This window comes from Leguminivora glycinivorella, chromosome Z, assembly GCF_023078275.1.
Source record: "Leguminivora glycinivorella isolate SPB_JAAS2020 chromosome Z, LegGlyc_1.1, whole genome shotgun sequence".
Lineage (NCBI taxonomy): Eukaryota > Metazoa > Arthropoda > Insecta > Lepidoptera > Tortricidae > Leguminivora > Leguminivora glycinivorella.
The window spans coordinates 45,405,460-45,428,335 of record NC_062998.1 but is presented as its reverse complement, the minus strand read 5'-3'; the positions used below and the strand labels follow the sequence as shown (position 1 = coordinate 45,428,335).

The 22,876-nt window shown below is 36.4% G+C and overlaps 1 protein-coding gene across 1 annotated transcript in view; it reads right to left on the bottom strand.

Annotated features, from left to right (window-relative positions):
* Positions 1–22,876, bottom strand: part of LOC125240499 — a 170,134-nt gene that overhangs the window by 64,938 nt on the left and 82,320 nt on the right. Inside the window, exons 5-6 of the mRNA XM_048148392.1 lie at positions 14,046–14,141; positions 8,357–8,419 (exon numbers count right to left, since the gene is read on the bottom strand). Of these exons, the coding sequence (XP_048004349.1) occupies positions 8,357–8,419; positions 14,046–14,141 (159 nt within the window). The remainder of the gene's footprint in view (positions 1–8,356; positions 8,420–14,045; positions 14,142–22,876) is intronic.

Here is a 22,876-nt window from a genome sequence, read left to right as displayed (position 1 = left end):
CGATTTTCATGAAACATGGCTAAGAATACTTCCGACTAACTCAGCTTTCAAACAAAAAAAAAACGAAATCTAAATCGGTTCATCCGTTTGGGAACTACGATGCCACAGACAGACACACACACAGACAGACAGACAGACAGACAGACAGCCAAACAGACAGTCAGACACGTCAAACTTATAACCGTCGTTTTTTCGGGGGTCGGGGGTTAAAAATAAGGAGGCATTTAATTGAGTTGTGCTAGGAAATTATATGGACGAAAATTATACTTAAACAAATTATTCTAATTGTTGTCGGCGGTTCAAAAGGATTTGGTACAAATTATAATTAAGTTGAACTTTACAACGGAACTGGAGGAAGCCTTGTCCCTCGTAATGTGTGTAATATAATAATGTAAACCTCGTTTTACGGAGCCTCTGCATACTCTTTTCCTTCGTGTATTTATATTCTTAAGTACATACGAGAATTGCCATATACGATAAAATACCTATTGCGTATGCTTTTAAATATAATCGGTCATGCTTATATGTAAATTTTGAATGTGTACTTGTGTAGTCACTTACATAGACTTACCATACACTAGTCTATAAAGAATCTAATTAATGTAAATGCGAATAGGACCAAAAGAATCTAATAATCTCGAATCAGGGATGTATGTGTAGAGGAGTTAAAGTCTTATAATGATGAAAGTGATGTATTTTATTCCCAATAGTTAAGCGTAAAATGAGTAAACTGCAAGGACGGACAGACAAAGCCCATACAAAAGCGTACCTACCCCTGAAATGTATGGGCCTTTAGGCTTAAAACTAGATGGCGCTGTTTCGCAGCCTGGAAGTGGCCAAAATCATATTTTCCCCAATTTGTTTTGCGTGTTTTTTTTTATAATAACGAAATACATGCTTCTTTACTTTAATATCATGATATCAAGTCAATACACATTTTGAAAAAAAAAGACAATTGTAGGCATCATCAGTGTAGTTATGATAGTATTTATAATAGGTGGCGCTAAAAAATTGAGGTACGATTCTTAGTATGAAAATTGTAAATCCTATTTAAATCATCCTTGGTAAACAGTAATAATTTCAATGAAAACTACTGAACGAATTTTCATGTAGTTTTCACTTATTAGGTATTAGAATATTTATTGAGGATAGCTAGAATATTTACCGGAAAGAGAGAATCTCTCCCACCCTATTTAAAAATTCTCAATCGTCTCAATAACGGAAAAAGTAAGTGTTCTTCATAATTGACGATTGTTGCCTCGTTGTTCACTTTTAACAGATTTTCCAAAAAATCTTATTTGTAGAGGCGTAAGAGCGCATCCCATATTTTTGCGGCCTTCAAAGAGCAACATGTTATTGCAGATGACTGTACATCCGACGATGTTCAAACGCCATGTCAGCGGTTGTCACCGCCACATACGGCGCTGCTTGGGGTACAAACGGTCTGTGCCACGGATATGTAGATTGTAGATCGACCGTCTAGAGGGGGCGTAAAGGCAGGAAATTAGAAAGGAACTAATGATATGAGGTGCTAGGTGAAACTTGTGACGGAAGATTTTGCGACCACGCAACTAGTCATTTTAACAAAGAATTGTTATACATACTAGTTTTAAACTACTTAATTTTCATAATTATTATTTCGTCTTGCTCGCCGCTCTGCACATTTATGAATCCAACAAAACTGCTTATCTAATAAATAATATTATTAGCATTCTTTGCTATATAATTTTAACACTTATGTGTATTCGCGATTCTGCAAAATTTTGTTCAGTACTTATTCGTAAGTATTTAATCATTTTATATAAAAAAAATTAAATAGGGGTCCACTAAAAATTTCCAGATTGATGACAATGTTTAATATTTGGCTATGTTTATTTGAAAACATTATCAAGTTACTCCAAAAAGAGTAATGTAATTAATATAGTTTTGGCGTCGATTCGACTTGGTCTTTATTAAATACAACGGTATCCGGAAAATAGCGGGTCACAACTGGATGAGACTAGCTCAGGACCAGGAGAAGTGGCGTACTAGAAGAGAGGCCTATGCTCAGCAGTGGGCGATAAAGGGCTGATATGATGATGATGATGAAGTACAACGATGCAAAGAAAGCACTCTCCACCACAGCCAGAGCGCCGATAATTCCAAGTGATGCCATATGCTGCTTACTTACAACCTTCACAACCCAACTCATACCTAATTTAAATTTACCCACGGACAAGAAGACAAGCTAAGTATATTAGTTCATGGAGACAGTATATTATTGCCTTGATTTCACTAACAGCCAGACTAATGGACCAATCAAAATCCAATTCCCTTGAAGCGTTTCATAAAATATCCTAATTATTAATTTTAAATCGCTGTCAGGTGAGACACGGTGACACGAAATGAATGTAGGTAGTTAAATGCTGCACGTAAATGTGATAAAAAACCTTCCATAAAAGGCTAACCCGGATTCCTCTACTTAGTTAAAATTAGAGCGCTTTTGTGACAACAAATTTTAATTGGGATTTTTCACCAAAAGAAAAAGCCAAATTGTGTGCTGCTTGGCCATTTTTTTTTGTTTACCCAGGGGGAATCCCTTATGGATACCAATGGCCCGGGAGAGTCAAGTGGGTATGTCCAACTTCCACGGACTAAACCCCCTGGGGTGTTCCGATGCTCGCCTTGGGCGGGGTTTCGGGAACACGGTTGTATACCAACGTTGCCCCGCCAGAGTTGCCCTTACGGGCCCGGCTCTTGTGGCAGGTCATGCAGCCTACTCCGCTGAAGGCACCCTTGGAACACTTGAGGGCCTTCCAGCACGGAAACTCTTCAGGCGGGTGATGTAGTTCCCGGTCCATCACCCGCAAGTTTCGGTTAGGGCGGCATCGGTCTCTCTGCGAAGACTCTTCGCCGCCATTGAATTACTATGTACTAACGTAGGTACGTACTAGAAATGACAACCCAAACAAATTCTATGTGCCGGCCGGGCGGCGGCGGCGGCGGTGGGGCGTGTCATAGAGTATGACTTGACCACTGACCACCTAGACGCGACACTTTTAGTGTAGACCTTTGTTTTATTTATACTTTTTGCAAAATACTAAGTAGTTTAATTTTAGCACTATCATACATTGTGTTATTTTTAAGTTCCTAAATAACATCCTTACTTTAATTGCCCTTGAAGGAAATCATAATTATAGTATGAAACTATCGATTAAAATTCGTGTTAGCAACTTAGCACTGTGTAATATTCATTACTATAATGTGAAATAAACATTTCTCTTTTATATATTGCAAAGCGAATATACAATAATTAGAATTATTACCTACATGTCATGTCTGCGCTATTAATCTATGATTTCGTTCGACAAAATGACTGACTATGAGGCGACATAAGTCCATGGACTTATGTTCGTAGCGCAAACTTTTTGTTCGCAGCGTCCTCTCTATACCTCAATGTTCGCCACCTGCCTGGCCTTCTGGTCCTGCTTGGCCATGATCAACCTAATAAGGTCATCTTTACTTAAGGCTTCGCACACACAATCACTACATTTTGCAAATAAATAATCTTTATCTTTATGTACGAGTAAGTATATGGCATTTTGGCTCCCAAGAAAGAAAGTCTCAAATACTTACTGAAAATGGATTTCCACCAAGACGTTTCGGAAAAGTAGATGAAACACAAGAAATCATTGTTAACGAGAACCATGATAATACTACGAACTTAGAATATCTAATAGGTATCTAAATACACGATATAGCTATAGAAATGTTGATTTTAATGTGATTTCAGAGTTGCTGCTATAGTAAAAGTTGATCATAGATTACTTAAATACGAATAACACAGAGAGCCATGGAGCGCGCCATGCTCGGTATCAAGATGCAAGATCGATTGAGGAATATCGAGATCCGTCGTCGTACCAAGGTGCAAGACGTGGGGTATCGTTATGACCAAACTAAAATGGAGTTGGGCGGGACATGTTGCTAGGCAGAGTGATGGCAGGTGGACTAAAATGTTAACGGAATGGTGGCCGCTTACAAATATGTATAAGAAATGTCTGGCATCCGTTGGCTCGTTGGGTCGACGATATCCAGAAATAGCGGGTCACAACTGGATGAGACTAGCCCAGTACCGGGTGAAGTGGCGTACTAGAAGAGACACCTGTGCTCAGCAGTAGGCGATAAAGGTAGCAGTAGATGATGATGATAGATTACTCAAAATAGCGTACATATCTTTTGAATCACGCAAGTAAAAAAAAACACATGAATCATTAATGCAATGAAATTACATTTTAAATACATTTGCTTAAAAATTGGCAACCGAATATTTAACAAAACTTTCGCCCGATTAGTCAACGGAACAAAAACAAAGTACACCATGTAAATAAACCTTAAATACGCCCAAATTCTCTTTAATTAAAGACAAAAGCTTTTGTGTCTCGGAGTCGAAAAAGTTTAAAACAAGAGTTCGAGGAAATTACTTACTAAATTGTTCCTTTATGGTTCCGAACTTTAAACATTGTGTTAATATTATTGATTAACAGTTTTTGTTTGTTTTTCATTGACTTAATTTACCAAATAATGGCGGCATATCAAAATCATGATTAGGCGTTGACCGATAAAATCTGACGACCGACTTTAATTCTGTCAGTATTTGTTGAAAAGTGGAAATGGCCACGCCATCATCCTTAATGCCCCGTATTACCGTACCAAATATTTAAAAGTTCAATTTCATTTTGAGTGTGATTTTTTTCAACATACCAAAATCATTTATTGTAAATATGTGCCGATAGTGATAACACATAATTTTTAAGAAAGAAAAAACCGCCGCCTTTGGGGTTCTGTCATAAATTAAATATAACAAGATCATACCATCCCATACATTAAAATGCGACCGCCTAAGACCGCGCTTATACTCCACCACACATAGATGGCGCCACAAAAAAAATGTCTTGTAGCTGTGGTGGAGTGTAAGCGCGTTCGTAGGCGGTCGCATTTTAATGTATAGGATGGTATGATCTTGTTATATTTAATTTATGGTTCTGGTGAAAGCTACTTGCGAATGTTGGATTATGTAGAAATGTGTAGGTATTTTTTAAAACGGCTTTTACAACTTTAATTATTTGATGGCAACACAAATGAATATACGTATACCGTTAAGGTATGAGGAGTTTCCTCAATTCCTCATGAATCCGATTATAAGAAATCGAAGCTTGACAAAATTTGACTTGAATACTCAATATTCTTAACAAACATAACTAAATAAATGTCACTGTTCTGAACTTAAATGCATGCTATTCTTATAAAAATACCAAAGTTACTATAAGTGTGCCGTTTAGATTTAAGGAGTTCCGTTCTGATTTTCATCGGCAGTTCCACTGCACCAAATGTCACTGTTCTGGACGTAAGTGCATGCTGTTCTTATAAAAATAGCAAAGTCACTATAATTGTACCGTTCAGATTTGAGGAGTTCCATTCTGATCACCATCAGGAGTTCCACTGCACCAAATGTCACTATTCCGTACGTAAATGCATGCTGTTCCTTTAAAAACACAAAAATCACCATATGTATGCCTTTCAGATTTGAGGAGTTCCCTCGATTTCTCCAGGATCCCATCATCAGAACTGGGTACTGAGAAAAATGCGACCAATCTGTATGCATATACATTCAATGTCACTGTTCTGAACTTAAATGCATGCTTTTTTACAAAAATACCAAAGTCACAATGAGTGTGCCGTTCAGATTTGAGGAGTACGGTTCTGACTATCATCAGCAGTTCCACTGCACCAAATATCACTGTTCTGGACGTAAGTGCATGCTGTTCTTATAAAAATACCAAAGTCACTATAAGCGTGCCGTTCAGATTTTAGGAGTTCGGTTCTGACCATCATCAGCACTTCCACTGCACCAAATGTCGCTATTCTGAACGTAAGTGCATGCTGTTCTTATAAAAATACCCAAGTCACTATAAGTGTGCCGTTCAGATTTGAGGAGTTCGGTTCTGACCATCATCAGCAGTTCCACTGCACCAAATGTCACTGTTCTGGACGTAAGTGCATGCTGTTCTTATAAAAATAACAAAGTCACTATAAGCGTGCCGTTCATATTTGAGGAGTTCCGTTCTGACCATCATCAGCAGTTATCCACTGCACCAAATGTCACTGTTCCGTACATAAATGCATGATTTTCCTTAAAAAACACAAAAATCACCATATGTATGTGTGCCTTTCTGATTTGAGGTATCCTTCGATTTCTCCAGGATCCCATCATCAGAACTGGGTTCTGAGAAAAATGGGACCAATCTGTATGCATATATATACATTCTATGGGTTTGGAGTTGTACCCTCTTTATGATTGAATAAATCAGTTGTCATGGACTCGTGCTGTTTCATTGAACACCACATAGTGGCAGCGGTGGGATACGAACCCACGCCTCCGAAGAGACTGGTGGACCTATAGATACCCACAATATATAGTAAAAGTTTCCGAAAATGTGAGTGTATTTAGTAAAACGTCCCACTTTGTCGATTGCCATTAAAGCGAGATTTACATGTATCTTTATATGAATAAACTGACAAAGCGGCTTTATAGCAATCGACAAAGTGGGAAGTTTTCCCATGCACACTCAAAAATTAGCTTTAAAACAAAGAATTAAACAAGGAAACGTGAAGTTTAAAATATTAAGATTTTTATGCAATCTTGCTTTAGCCTTATATGCACTGTGTGGCAGGTGTGTCAATCGATTCTAAATATTGCACATATCTATTTATTTTTTATCGACCTATATCTTGTTACGGCACACGTAACACAGACAGAGTAGAGACACCTATTGTTTCACGAAATACAAGTCTGTCGTGAAAAGCGGTGTTTTCTTGAGCAAAACACACATTTGATACTGTTTTAACACCACGCAAAGTCGTCAGGTAAACACGAAATTTTCACAGCATCATTCGGTATATTGACCCGGACTATGAAGACGGAGATGCAGGTTTCGAATCCCAGTGAGGAAAAAAGTAAGGTGCATTAGGGTAATTCCAAATGTCAAAAATGCTCAGGTAATCTCGAAAGGGGAATTTTGATATGATGGAAATGATGGTGATTTTTATACGACTTTCGCAATTAGACGATTTTCGGAATTACCCTAATGCACCTTACTTATGAATAACGCACTCTACATACTTAATGGACTGCGTGTTTTTGTTTCCGCTTAAGTACTTAATAAATTGTGAATTTCTGGCAGAAAGTTAATTCCGCCTTTTTTATTTGGCATAACACAAATGTCACTTACCTACGCATAATGCCAGAATGGTACTTGTAAAAAAGGAGTAAAAGCCTGACTCTTTTTTATACTGTGATACCATAATACTGAACTGTCGCCCCATACATCAGAATAACAGTGCCCTCCTGACAATAACCATATATGTCTGGTCAAGCTATACCTCCTAATCCTAACCATTTCCACCTGAATATAGCTGACAAACGACTCGCATTTATCGAGCCTGTTTCAAATCGTAGAAACGGAGAAGGCAATTATGTATGCCCTGAAACCCTATGAACGCCGGTCGCCATTGTGTACACACCCAATTAAAAGGCTATTCATATAATACTATAACTAATTACTACGTAATGCTTTCGTTAACCACACGTGGCCTTGATAAACCAGTTTAAGAAGAACCCTCGTAGCATAATACATATGGAGTCAAAGAGGCCAAGCGGATGGATATCTTACCAGTGCCGATGGGTACGTGTCATCCGCTCTCATTGGGGGTAGGGGTACGTAAACTAGAGACGCGACCGTAATTATATTACTCGTTTGGGTTGTGGAGTAGTGTACATGGCTATGAATAGACTTTGGGAGAAAGATAAATATGAGTGATTTTTTTAAAGCTTCTGAAGGAATGACTTTGTTTTTTATTCTTTTCCATTCGTTAGGTTATGACTGTGATATATATACAATATACATACTACATATATATACTATCGTCATCATCATATATAATACTGGCAAAAGCCAGTAATTTTAGTTGGAAAAAACAACGTTGTGAGTGACACTTAACGATTTAAGTATCAACCGGAAATTATAAGTTTGTTACTGAAATTAGCAACACAGCGTGTGCATTAGAAACATGACATATTGTTACTCAAATAGGTAGGTAACAAATTGTGATCTAACTACTTGTTTATCTTAGTTAGGTAGATTAGAATGTTGAAGAGTTTATATAACTAATTCTAAGTACAACATTTATTAAACAACTTAATAATATTCTAAGTACAATCTACGTAAGAAACCACGAATCATTCAGTAAGCAGCAGGCAACGACTAACGATTGTAATAACTGTCAAAAGGTAAGGCGGTGGATGTTAATATAAACTTACATTAAGAATGATGAGAAAGAAATCCAACGTAAACAGGAACGAAGTGACCGGGTTGAAGTTTAGCTGAAACAGAAAAACCCATTGTAGTTTCCATTTTCGTTTTTGGTTTAATTACAATAACAAATGAATGCTGATATTGAAATAAATAAGTAGGTACTTATATAAATAAATAAATTTTGCGGGACACCTTACACAGATCGACCTAGCCCCAATGCAAAGTTTGTACTATGGGTGCTAGGCGACGATCTACATAATTATTTATTAGGACTTTTTATCGCATTCGCATACCGTGGTTCTAAAATCCGTGGAGTCGCCATATGAAACATTTTTGAAGTCAAAGTCCGACAGTATGATGTCATATTAAATATAAATATTTATACATACTGTCACATCGTTACTGAGTTCATTTTAATAGAACGTAGTTAACTTTAACTAATAATGCTATTAGTAGTAAATTTTATCATAATCCTATACAATAATACTAAAAAAAATACTATTAAGATAAAATTAACTACGTTCGATTTATACCTATAACATACAACATTATTAATATAGGATAATGATAAAATTTTCTTAACATTATTAGTTAAAATTAACTAAGTTCGATTAAAATGAACTCAGTAAAGATGTGACAGTGTGTACCTATAAATATTTATATTTAATATGACATCATAATGTCGGACTTTGACTTTAACTTCGACTTCGAAAATTTTTCATAAAGCGACTCCACGGATTTTAGAACCACGGAAGGCGATAAAAAGTCCTAAGCCTAATAATTATACATATAGATGAATACATAGAAAACATCCATGACTTAGTAACAAATATCTGGGTTCATCACACTACCGGAATTCGAACCCAGGACCATCAACTTAGCAGGCGGGGTCTCTACCGACCAGACTGGAAAGTAAGATGAACTGTCGGTTTACCTATTACAGTCGAGTTCGGTTACACCGATACACTTATCCGAACAAAATATTATCACTTATGAGCATAAAATTCAGTTCAACTATTTATTTCATGTGTTAAGAAGTAACGAACTCGACTATATAAATCTGTGTTTTTACATGTAGTTTTCTAATGACACTAAACGTATTCATTGCACTCGTTTCTATACCTTAAATTGCCATAAGTATGGCGGTAAATCAACAGTAAATCAAATTCAATTAAATATATTTGCAAGCGTGAAATCCTCCATGCACTTCAATTTGAAAATAACTCACGCAATGTAGGTACAATGTGCAACTCGCTCAATATGCACTGTCTACGGATATGCGGGATATGTCGCATCGCTAACCACACCAGTTTGCGGTGGCACAGTATACGTAAATTACCTACAAGGTTTGTTTATTATAATTATTTTTATATAACCTTTAGTATATTTTTTTTCCTTATTCATTATTGCTTATACATTGTGATTCTTATGACCAATCCGGGACGAGAACGGGTTATGATTCGGTTACCATCAGGCGATTTGTCGGCTTGTTTACCTTATAATCCATTACATTCTGCGACAACCCTATTCATTCCTTAAGCGATTCGCGCGCCCGTTACGCCCTTGGAACCTGCGGCAATCGCACTATAACCTTCAAATCTAGGGTGAACAGGCATCTGGGCGAGCTCATTCCGTCGTTGCCTTTGGCTAGTCTGTGGCCAAGAGTAAGCCCATTTATAATAATAAAAAAAGAAAATATTTGTACACCAACGATAATAAAGCAAAGTTCGTTCGTTTACGTCGCTTGTACTAGTAGTACTATTTGTACTTGTACTTCCAAAAGAAAATAATCTTAGAATGTATTGGGCTTCATCTTCACTGTGCTTCATCTCTTTCTCTAGGGACTTAAGAAATGTTTGCAATGCTGATTTGCCGACAATCAATTTACAATACACGTCCATATTGATATTATTTGTTTAAAAATAAATCCTACTTTATTGTTTTGACGAAGTACATAATGAATATCTCTATTAGGCCGTTTTCACATTATCCGATCCGATATCGGGTGTCGGACCGACATCCTACACCCGATAAACGCTTCCGATAATGTCGGATGTCGGTCCGATAAAACGCATTGTTCCAAATCAATGAAGTATGATTTTGTATCAAAAAATATTTTTAAAAAGTTTTATATTTAATAATTAATTATAAGCACTATATTTCAAATATTTTATTGTAAAATTAAAATAACGAGCATAAAAATACTCAAGTGTGTGCAGGTAAAATAAATAATTTTACATTTAACTATATCTACTAAAACATGAAAAAATTAGTATCCGCAATTCGGACCGATGAATTACAATCTTTTTTTTTCAACAGAAATTCATCATTAACAGCTGTTTAATAGACGCCATTTTTGTCACGCACACTACTACAAACGTATACCTACATTATATACGCACACATACAAATATTATCGGCCGACAGCTGGCTCGCTCCGGCATGCCAAAAATGTCGGAAGCGTCCTGCCGATATCGGCAGTTCGATGGTGCCTCGGACAAAAACTGTTGTAGGAAAGTGCCATCTGCATTAAATCCGCAATTTTTGCGTTTTATATCGTTTTTAGTAATAATGATCTATCAAATACATAAATAAAGACCTGGAAGCGCATAAATCTTACATTTTACATCCTTCCTACATCCGATATCGGATCGGATAATGTGAAAACGGCCTTACTTGGGTAGGTATGTAATCTCTTCATATTAATGTTATTTGGAAGCGTTATTTTCAAGACAATACTCGAAATAACATATCTTGCTTAATATCTTAAAATACACACAATTTGATCTCGACTAATAATATTACAGAAATATGTATATGTAAAAGTCAACAAGTTTGTAGACTCGACGTCCACTTGTCAGTCAAGGTGAGTTATGCTCCTCTTGCGCAGTGCTCGTAATTTGACGGTAAAATTATATTCAGGCGTATAAGCATGGTCGCGCGATAAATGATAAAACATCAGGCCGTCCCTATCGCACTCACAAATAGTGCGATAGGGACCATGTGCCTGCCTGAAATGAAAAGCGCCTAAATAGTTATCAATATGTTTATGAGAATTGTGGCCCCATCTTCTTTAATGGCGGAAAGGAAAACTGTTGTAAGTAAATAATTCAGTAACACAACTGACTGTCTTGATGACTGTCGGCCTCCGTTTATTAAAAAAATACATGTAAACATGTTTTATCAACTATACAAGACACTTGACAAGCTAAACCATATCATTAAATATCAGACCATTATCGGACGTTAATTCAGCAATTCCCGTCAACTTTGTACAATGCCACGTCAGCAAATTTTAATTGATCCTATTTTGTTACCAACATTTAGTAATATAATTCGACTTTCGTAAGATATATACAGGATAATTGTTATAATTAAGAAAATATAGATACTAGAGAACCTTAATGACGAAATAAAACTTAATAAAATCTCAATTCATCAACAAAATCTTGGTAACAAAATAGGAATTAATAAAAACAAATTTAACTTTTCCCTTAATTTTTGTACAAAGTTGACGGGAATAACTATTACGTTATCTATCTACAAATTAGATTTTATTAATGATATTGCCACAGTAGGTAGATCGTGTAATTTTCTCGACAGCACACGCAGAGATTTGGGCTGGATACCTTTTCGCATTGCCTGTAGAGATTATTGTTTCAAAAGTCTGTTTGAAAAAGATTCAAACATAGGATTTATTTAAGTAAAGTAAGCATTCCCACTTAGCACATAGCTTCCGAGAATAGAGATTCAATTTTGCAGTGTTGAATTTGGAATTTTTTTATCCCATTGTAGTTCACACTTTTTAAAGGGATTAGGGACTTTTTGTTATATTTGTCACTATGTGTGTAGGCAGAATTTATTCATAAGTACATGAATTGAGTGTTTGGACTCCTGTAAGGGTAGGTAATCGACTACGGAACCCCGAGAAACCTGCCTTTGTGTGCGTCAAAGACATATACAACTCCGTATAGACAGATAAAGTCTAAGAAAAAATCGTACCTCAGTACCATATAGAAAAAAGTACGGTGGCCTAATTGGCATTACACCTTTGGGGTACGCTCAGCTAGATGGCGCTAATATTAATATTTGACATGTTAGCACATATCGAGCTAAGAATATGGACCAAATTGTCAAAACTGAGGTTCAAAAGTTTTAAGCCTGTGTCAAGAGATGGCAGTCTATGCACTGTGATTACACATTTTTCTTCGACAGTAACTCTCTATAATACTCGATCCTCTTTGGTGTGCGTCAAGTTAATAGACCGTCTCAAATAAACCTTTGGCAAGCCTTGCAAATAATCCATACTAATCCATACTTAATATTATAAATGGGAAAGTGTGTGTGTCTGTTTGTTTGTCCATCTTTCACGGCAAAACGGAGCGACGAATTGTCGTGATTTTTTAAGTGGAGATAGTTGAAGGGATGGAGAGTGACATAGGCTACTTTTTGTCTCTTTCTAACGCGAGCGAAGCCGCGGGCAAAAGATAGTATTCAATAAATATCAATAATGAGCGAATCTTGTTGTTCAACTTCGATATTCCTTTATTTGTCGTTATAAAAACGTGATAATTAAAAATATAGCTACCTATTTTTTTTGTCTCTGTACTTTTTTGGCTAAACTTAAGTGTCAGAGTAAAAAGGAATAGGTAATGCAATGCGCCGTAGTTGTGGAATACGGAGTATGGGAACTTACATTAAATCTAATGTACTGACAAATAACAGAAACATTTAACTATATTATAGTTTAATAATACATTTACATATGGTTAGCTACTATTGACAACGAACTACAGGTACCTACACAATAATTTTAAAACATTTCGATGCTTTCTTATCAGAAAAGCAAGGCGAGTAGGTACAAAATTTAATTTTATCGCATTTATCCTAATGGTATTTCTGATTCATATAAGTATCCTTAATCATCGTCGTAATGTTTTAAACAAATAATACCTAATTATTTACATGGATCATATATGGGGTACCTATAGTATTATAATAAAATTTACATACTGCTATGTTAAATATGTAGGTCAACATAATTAACTTTTCCGAAAGGACTAAACCTTAGAAACTAAATGAAATACCTTATGTATTGTTCTAGTCCATCGTAAAAGTCGTTAATGATGACTTCATAATTCTCATAATATTCAAGTTTGGCCGTACGTTGAACAAACACAAACACCTGACGTTGTCTACACCTATAACCACTGAACATCTATTACCGAATCTCCGCAATGTATAGGCTTGAGGATTTCTGTAGCGTTGCTATAGGTCTCATCTCGATTGCACCTTCCGCGCTGGCATATCAAAAGAAAAAAACATGATAAAATGGGCTAACAAACCGTCCACTTTATACATTTTTCTCTCTTGGCAGTGTAATTGCACGTTATAACTGTTACAAGAGTTATAAGTTTCATAATTTTTCATCCTTTTTTGTATTTTTTTTGGTAGCAAATTTTTTGTTTTGTCAGTCGCAAAGTTGATTCATAGGATGTAGTGCGAACAGGGTTTCCTTCGGAAACGTTCGTATTTGTCATGCTAGTTCAGTCAATGTCAGTACGTCTTGTACTAAGACTGACTGAAATAGCATGACACGTTCGTACGTTTCCATAACAATTCGAAGGCAAATCTTTTCGCACTATATCTGTACCTACATTGAAGTAAGTTTATACATTATTAGGAAATACTTACCGTTTGTAAGTAGAAAAGATAGACCAGGTTGACCATCTCCACCATAGTTTCGAGAACCATGGCCACCACCCAAGGTAGCAGCATGAACTTGAGGTCCTGCAACCAATTGTCAAATACAGTAAGTACAGTCAGCATCAAGTAGTATTTGGTTAAAATAGCGCACCAGAATACTCTGAAACAGGATTTTTTCAAATGATTCTCTACAGTTCGCGTTCAACAGTACTTGTTAGGTTAGGTTAGTACATCTTGTATTAAGATATTCGGTATAAGTAATATAATCGCGAAAATGACACCCAGTATCTGAGTCCATAAATATTTTCTGTAATTATCTAATGGAGTACAAAATATTGTACGGCTAGCACATCTTGTGTATGATCGTGAAAAATACATAATCTTCTCAACGGAGGAGGACAAAAACAGTGATGGTGGAAATTTGTATACAGCTGGGGGCCGATTTTTGAATCTCGGCCATTCGATTTCGTGAAATTCGTTCAATAATATCTCCACTACTAGCGATTTAATTTCTAAATACTAACATAATCGAAATCGAGTGGTTATTACCACTAATTTTAAAATTACTAGCCGTCCTTTTTCAAAAATAGCATTACTTACGTCGTTTTCCACGAACGGCGAATTCGTGCGTTCCAAATTCAAAAATCAATCGCCTGATCATGAAATAAACAGACTTTCAAAATGTAATACGAGAGACGACGAAAACAAATCAAAAGTGTAATTTTAATTACTCAACTAACGACCACTTGGAACAAGATCCGAATTTTAATTTATTGAGGATACCTAAGTCTGTGTCGTATTCTATTTGATTTATTTGAAAATTAAACGATATTCGAAGCCGATTGATGTCAATTTGATCGGAAATAAAATAAAAAAAAACATTCAGTCGAATTGAGAACCTCCTCCTTTTTTGAAGTCGGTTAACAAAAATGTAGATAGATTCTATTTTCCTGTTTTGTATGATTGCCTAGCTAGAAGTATTCTCGGATTCTTTAATCTTTATAAAATATGTAAGTATTTCAAAAAGTGTTATATTAAAAGGATGATTTTGGTGGTTTATATTTTTTTTAGTTTAGATTTACTCTAGCACTCTAGTACTACATCGTAATTATTTTTTATGCATGTGTTGTTAACCTATTGGTACCTGTAATAAAATCAGATCAACTTAAAATCAATCGTAGAGTTCGTGTGACGCATCTGTTTTCTTGCCTCGGAAGGTATTTTCGACTTCACAGGAACTTGAAGGACGAAACATCCTTGTTTAAATTATATAAGTTCAATTAAGGGTGAGATCGCTCAAATGGCCCAAAGGCGGGACAAGAGGCAAGGTCACAGCTCTCGTGTAAGGATATATTTCTCAATAGACCACGTAAACTTTCTATCTGTATCATGAGCTGGGGTCTATTCGGCATGAAGTTGTGCTTAAAAATCTATCTGTTTTAGAAATCGAATGAAGAGTTGTGATATGATTTATAGAATGGGCTTCCAAAAAATTTCCCATCAAAGTGACAACTATTTGTAGATGTCCTTATTCTACATTTTTTAATGTTAGCCTATCTCTCCTTCTTCATCCCTATATCCTTCCAATTAACGCTTGGTTAAAAACTAGACTACGGCAGCAGCTTTCGAAGGTAACCTAAGTACGTGTGCTTTTAGTCAAATGGAGTAACTTTAAAATTAAACCAAGAAAAAATAATCTGCACTAAATCTCTTTAGGTACACCACTGGAACTGGATAGTTGTCAGGTGTTTTTCAATATATATATATCAAGGACAATGACGGTAAGGTCTGCCGTGAAGAGCCCCCCTGGGTGATAATGAACGGATAACCACCAAATAATGCGGTATAAAATTACTCCACCGTAATTGGTTGCATCGCTCTCTCTTTGACAGGGGAAATTGTTTAACCACGAGTTTCAAGTACTCTCAGTGAGGTTTTGTAGTAAAAAGCTCTTTGATCACCCCTTTATTTGAGCGCCTTTAATGCGAAATACACAAAGTCAAGATTATTTCTTCTCGACGATTATCTCAGATAAGATAAAAACTTTTTAGAGAGCGAGTAAATAAAAAATAATTTTAAATAAACTTCGATGGATATTTAACTTTCAGGTTAAGAAAATAAAACACATTACCTCCATCCAAGTAGGTCAAAAGAAGATAATTTTATTTCATAAGTAATTATCAGCGGTAACTGAAGAAACCATTATCAAGACTTTTGAAATACATATTATAAAATACGGATAGGTATAAAAGTACGAGAAATAATTTTTAGTTGAGTAGTGACTAACAAATCATAAAAACGTTTTCCTGCGGCTGTTATGCACGGCGGGGCAGAACGGAAAGTTTCTGCATCTGAGGCGTAATAACGGACCCCGCAGTACACTTGACCTTTTCAAACACCAACTACCCGGTTACCCACTAACCGAGCAGTAATTACGTATACAAACTGTAACCATATTTGTAAAAAACTTGTGTAGATTATTATACAACTGTTTTGTTTAAAACGAAAAAACTGTACTAATTATATTAGCTATTAATTATCTATCTCTAATTATTAAACTATTATGGATATATATATATATTTCCTGCGATGAATTTTATGGAATCCTGATGCAAAGGATTCTTTAATTGTCGGCATTGTATCAATAGCTTAACATGTCAAGGGACTCTGAGGAGCTCAAGTGTTGACACCCAAGATGGGGATAATTTTGCTGCCATGCGATACGAACTGTTTTTCACATCACTTATTTACGGGGAAATAGTTATTTGTTTTACAAGGGGCCAAGTTGTCGTTTAACCGCACGTGCCAATATTAATACCCGAACAAGCGAAAGATTCCATTGTTGAACTGCAAGCGTTGCGAGTGCTCATCAAATTGAATTTTGAGTGTTGCGAGGGTTTCAAGGCACGATGGTGAAACAAATTTTTGATCGCCGAGTGAAGCACATTTTTCAGTACAATTAAATTAAATCCAATTGAGTCCATCAATTAATTAAACATTTATTATTCAAAGTCATCATTTAAAGCTTAAATCTACTTTCAATATTGTAGATAAAATGCAACTTTCTCGTCCGTTTTTTGAAGAAATAAGACCAGTTGAGGTTGGGAAAAAAAATTTTGTAGGTATGATTTTCCTTTCCCTCATTTATAGGAAAGGTTGACACAGGGTATATTTCAAATGAATTTTGGTAATATTTCAAACCAAATCAGTTTAACAACTCTGGCAATTAACATGCCTTTTTGATCCACAGGAGGACCTTTCCCAGGAAATTTACCTTTTCCTTTCAGCTATTAGAGAAATAACTTAATGCGGAAAGGGATTTAACCCCAATTATATATACATTGCCCTAACCCGGCCCAGAGGGGATCGTAAGTTAATATTATCACAGGCAAACCACATCCGAAAAGGTGTTTAATTTATAAGGATATATCTAAATAAAATGTAGTCTCTAGTGTTTTTTTATACCCCGCACCAAGTTTTTCTTCTCTGTTTGCCTTAAAGTTGACTTGTAGAGAATGCCATGTAATTGTATATTGTGCACTGTGCAATCAAGCTCAAATAAATAAATATATATCAGACCGAAGCCTCAACTCGGTTATCCTGACCACAATCATACATGCAAAAGCCAAAACAAGTTCGCAATAACCATTTTTAAATGAGTAATGAAAATGAAACAATGCCCTAATTGCGTAACCCGCAATCTGCATCATTGGCTAAAACCACCAATGAAAATCAAACGGCACACAGCCCTTATTGCGTAACCCGCAATCTGCATCATTGGCTAAAACCACCAATGAAAATCAAACGGCACACAGCCCTTATTGCGTAACCCGCAATCTGCATCATTGGCCAAAACGACCAATGAAAATCAAACGGCACACAGCCCTTATTGCGTAACCCGCAATCTGCATCATTGGCCAAAACGACCAATGAAAAACACACGGCACACAGCCATATTGCGTAACCCGCAATCTGCATCATTGGCCAAAACGACCAATGAAAAACACACGGCACACAGCCACATTGCGTAACCCGCAATCTGCATCATTGGCCAAAACGACCAATGAAAAACACACGGCACACAGCCACATTGCGTAACCCGCAATCTGCATCATTGGCCAAAATGACCAATGAAAAACACACGGCACACAGCCACATTGCGTAACCCGCAATCTGCATCATTGGCCAAAACGACCAATGAAAAACACACGGCACACAGCCATATTGCGTAACCCGCAATCTGCATCATTGGCCAAAATGACCAATGAAAAACACACGGCACACAGCCATATTGCGTAACCCGCAATCTGCATCATTGGCCAAAACGACCAATGAAAAATGTATGTATGAAATGAAGGTACAGTAATGAAGTACTCATTGCGAACTTGATTCAGCCTATGCTTCATCAGTATCGTCACCATCTAGATTAGTTGGATGTAGTATTGTGTCATTTTAAACTAATGTTATTGTTGGTAAACCGATTGCCAATTAATGGTTCTAATGTGTTCTATCACTTTTGTCTTCCGTTGTTACTAGGTACTAGGCACTCAAAAGGCATTTATTCGAAACGATGCACGATAGCACGGTTCAGCTGTCCTACAGCAAACTATATAGGTACGGTCCACCATTGTACCCCGCAACATGATGTACATAAAGGTATCTAATTGACTGGTAATACACATCCTCTGGGTTCCATTTCAAATTAAATCCGTTTCGCATCAAGTCGTATTTTCATATCACGTTCAACCAATGCTGTTATTCAACCAATCATATGCAACCAATCATCATTCACGAACGCTTTTTGTTATGTAATACTGGTCAGTATTTTACACTTGACGACGTGAACTTTATGATATCATCCATCGTAATATTTGAACGGAATAGGAATGCGATTTAAAAGTACAGTGAGCACATCAATACTTGCATTAATTAACTATTTAATATGATCATTATTTTCTTCTCATAAGATCGGAAGTGATTCTGAGTTAATTTAAGTAACAAGGAGAGAGATAGAGAGAAATACTGGAAACCTAAAATGAAAATTTGAAAATATAACTTTTAATGTAAATTTCTTAACACCTTCGTTGCGGCAATTAAAGTATGTATACTTCGTAAGAAGTCTAAAGACCCCCTACTACAGTGAAAGTGTTAATCCATCCTTCCATTAAAAATGTGAATAGTGAACATTTTTACTTAGTAGATACATGGCTTTTATCTTCTATACTGTTCCTGAAATGAAGACTATTGATTGTGTACTGAATTGAGTATTTTCATTTATCCGCATACTCTACTGTGATAAATTTCACCTTATTAAACACAACTTAAATATGGCAAATGTCCTTAATCGCATTCTCGTCGCGGTTCAGGACCTAGTAATAAAGGAGCCAGGATTTCTTCGATTTCCTTTGTTTTAGCAAGTGTATACCTATGCTAGAATAGCTATTTAAAAACTAACGTTGTCATTTTATATCTCATTGTCATCGCTGTGCATTTTAAATAAACAGAAAACAAATAATAATTGTAATTGACAACGTTGTTATTTGACTTTCTTGATTTGTTGATTTGATTTCCATTCATCCTACCCCTTGGGAGAGAAGAAAAAAAAAATCGAATGAAGGTAGTCTTATAACCCGCTGCATTTTAAGCCGTTGTACGCCGCGCTGCACACCATGTGACCGTTTTTTGTATGCGAAAATTAAGAGCGTGAAGACGTGCGAACGAAGCGTTTAAGGTTTAAGCAGAAAAAAATTCAGCAATGAGATTAAACGTTCGACACTTGCATTCAGTGTCCAAACTTCTATAAGTATTGCCAAGATTCAAGCCCAAGAAAATATCAATCAGACAATCACGCAATTCAGGAGGTAAGTACATTTAATCGTCAAGTAATTATACTATAACCGTAGAATTACGCATTTAAATGTTAAGTTAAACACACTTGATTTTTTTTTATGGACAGGCATCAAGACGGTTCTAATAAATGCAAACATATGTAAACTATGTATATCGCTTGAAAGAAACGTTATAATACGGAGTCGATCGGGTATTATAATACCTAATCTAGGCTTTAGTAATTTCTGGATAAACTGATATCTGAATCCGTAAAACTAATAATGTTAGCTTTACACATTATACAACACATTAGCTTCAATCGCTTTAGTGCCAATTCACGTAAACAAACTACGTTTTTTTTTGTTTTTAAACGTTATGAAGAGTGAACGGCTCTATTTAAATTTTTGTTTATCAATGTCGAGCAATCATCTCAATTAAGTGTATGTCATATTCATCAATCTTACCAAAAGATAGACAATTTTTTTTTTGTGTTAGAGGCGTCAATGTCGCAAATATCGTGCAAAGATAATGGATAGAGAGGATTTTTGTCAAAGCAAAATGTGTAGCCAAGTTTTGCACAGTCCGACACACCCCGTAACAGAGTCGAATCAGGGCTTAAGTCGTAGTTATAGTTCCGAGGTACGTTTTTTTTTACTTTTCTTTTCAAGCCTCGGTGGAGACACACGTAAAGATATCCAGTTTTTTTTGTCAGCACGGTACCTAGCCAACGTCACAATCGCTCACGCTTCGCAAGCGCATCGCAGTCAGCCCTCCCCATCGCTCCTCTGCAGCGGCGCGACAGAGCCAGACTGATGCGTTTCGATTGCCGCGCAGCGCTAACGACTGACACTTCGGCTAAGCTCGCAGCACATTTAAGATGTTTTTTTTTGTAGTATGTGATTTTATTGCAATTTATAGCAAAAGAGCGTAAAGTCAGGTGCAGTAAAGCAGTTTACTGCTTAGGTTGTAACGAATTCAAATATTATTATGTGAAAAACAAAGGTTCATAAATTCTTTCTTCAATAGTCGTACCAAAATCAGTCAATGTACTAATTCCGATCGAATTAAAAGAGCGCATTATTCTCATTATTTTTCATACTAGCTTCGTAGTCGCTCACCGCGTTTAATACAGTTTTACACAATAAATATTCTTGCCAAAATATTGGCTGCGTGTTAACTAAAACATTTTTGCTATCAAAAAGTCACCAACATGAAAACGGCTCACCAAATCTGTCAGGTGCAATGCATCGTCAGCAGGACAGGAGCGTTCCTTCAACCAAGTCTTCACACCAACACCAACCGGACACGAAGTTAAACAGTTTAAGCGGCGTGCGTCCCTACAGCAGAAACGGCGCACCTACAGCAGAATTTTGACCACATCTCATCAATCATAAAAATACCAAAGTGCAAATAATATTGGTCGGAAAACAAACTAGGTAGGTAATATTTTCATGGCGTTGACTTCAACCTCGTACTTTTAGATACTGCGTGATTTTAAACATCGCTTATTCTTCTCTAATAATAACATTACTTTGAAAATTCCATTTCAACAACGTTTTTCTGGTACGTACTGGCCAATGGGACAGATTCAAGCTTCTGAACTCTTTAATTAGCAGCGGCAAGATATTTGACATCATATGTAAAATATAAACACATCTCTACTATGAAAAATACAGTTTAAAATCGAATGAGTAAGTCAAACGTCAAAATGGTTAAAGGGTTAATTTTGAACGTAAATAAATTCATACATACTTCAAAATGGTGTCGATAATCGTGATGTGTTAAAGTCAGCGCGAAACCATATTCACGCGAGTAGTATGAGCAAGCAAGTAACCAAGCGAGGCATGCATAGACTTTACTGTTGAGGGTTGCGCTAGTATCGTGGGAAAAACTAAATTTACTTATGCCTTAATGTAGAAATCAACAGCAATAGTATTTTGTTGCTGCACATGAAGCGAAGCTCACGAAATGGCAACCATTGTTGTAAGCATAGTTCTATGCATAGTTTACGGCGAAATATCGGTGAGAATTTTGTGATTTATTAATATAATCAAAGATTCTTGCCGCAACTTCCTGCAAAGCTGTCGTCAGTGTACCCCTAAATACACGTTAAAGTAGAACGAAACCTTCCCTTAATTACACCTCAAGAAGACGGACAGGGCTACGTAGCTCATACGTTTGCTGGTGTTCGTGGGTCGTGTCTGTCTGATATACATCCAGGTGAATCCCGTGAAGGCCCGGGCTGCCGGAGGACACTACGCTCAAATAGGTTCACCTGTAATGTTAATTTTCATCCGAGCATGACAAGTTTTAGATGTAAGCACGAACACAGTTTGTAATGTCATGGATCATACCTGAACTGTAATTAAAATCTTAATTAGTTAACTTTTCTATTTAAAATATAACATCTATGTTTTGACAGTTGTTTACCAACATAACAGTTGCCAGGCAACTATGTTTGTAATCATGATTTGTCATGATGTACATGAAGGAAAAGGTTCGTAACCTTTTTAACAATAATAGGTCTATAATGTACTAAATTATCGGAATTCATGGAAAATAAAATCCCTATCGTAAGAGTTTCACCTTAGGGACAATAAACAGCCGAATTTCGTATGTACCTGCTTGTCATCACATGCACATTTTTAGGAAGCCTCTGGTATCCTTCACCACCGTGGTAACCACCAAGAAGATGGAAAATGGAACTCAGTCAATTAATATTCTCTATATAAAACATGCGAGCATGCTAGAACTCACCGGATGTATGTTCATAAAATAGCTGATCCGTACATCTAGATGTAGCCTTACCATTACCAAGATATGCACAATGGTCCGTGCATGAAACAACTTATTTTTAAATGACTCTGTGGGAACAGGTCCAAGGGAGAGGTCTCGCAGATCGTGGTGCTTTGCCTCCGCCTTTTAACGACCACTTCTGATGTTGGAGGCTCAGACCGAAGCCTCATTAAAGAAATATATCAAAATATTTT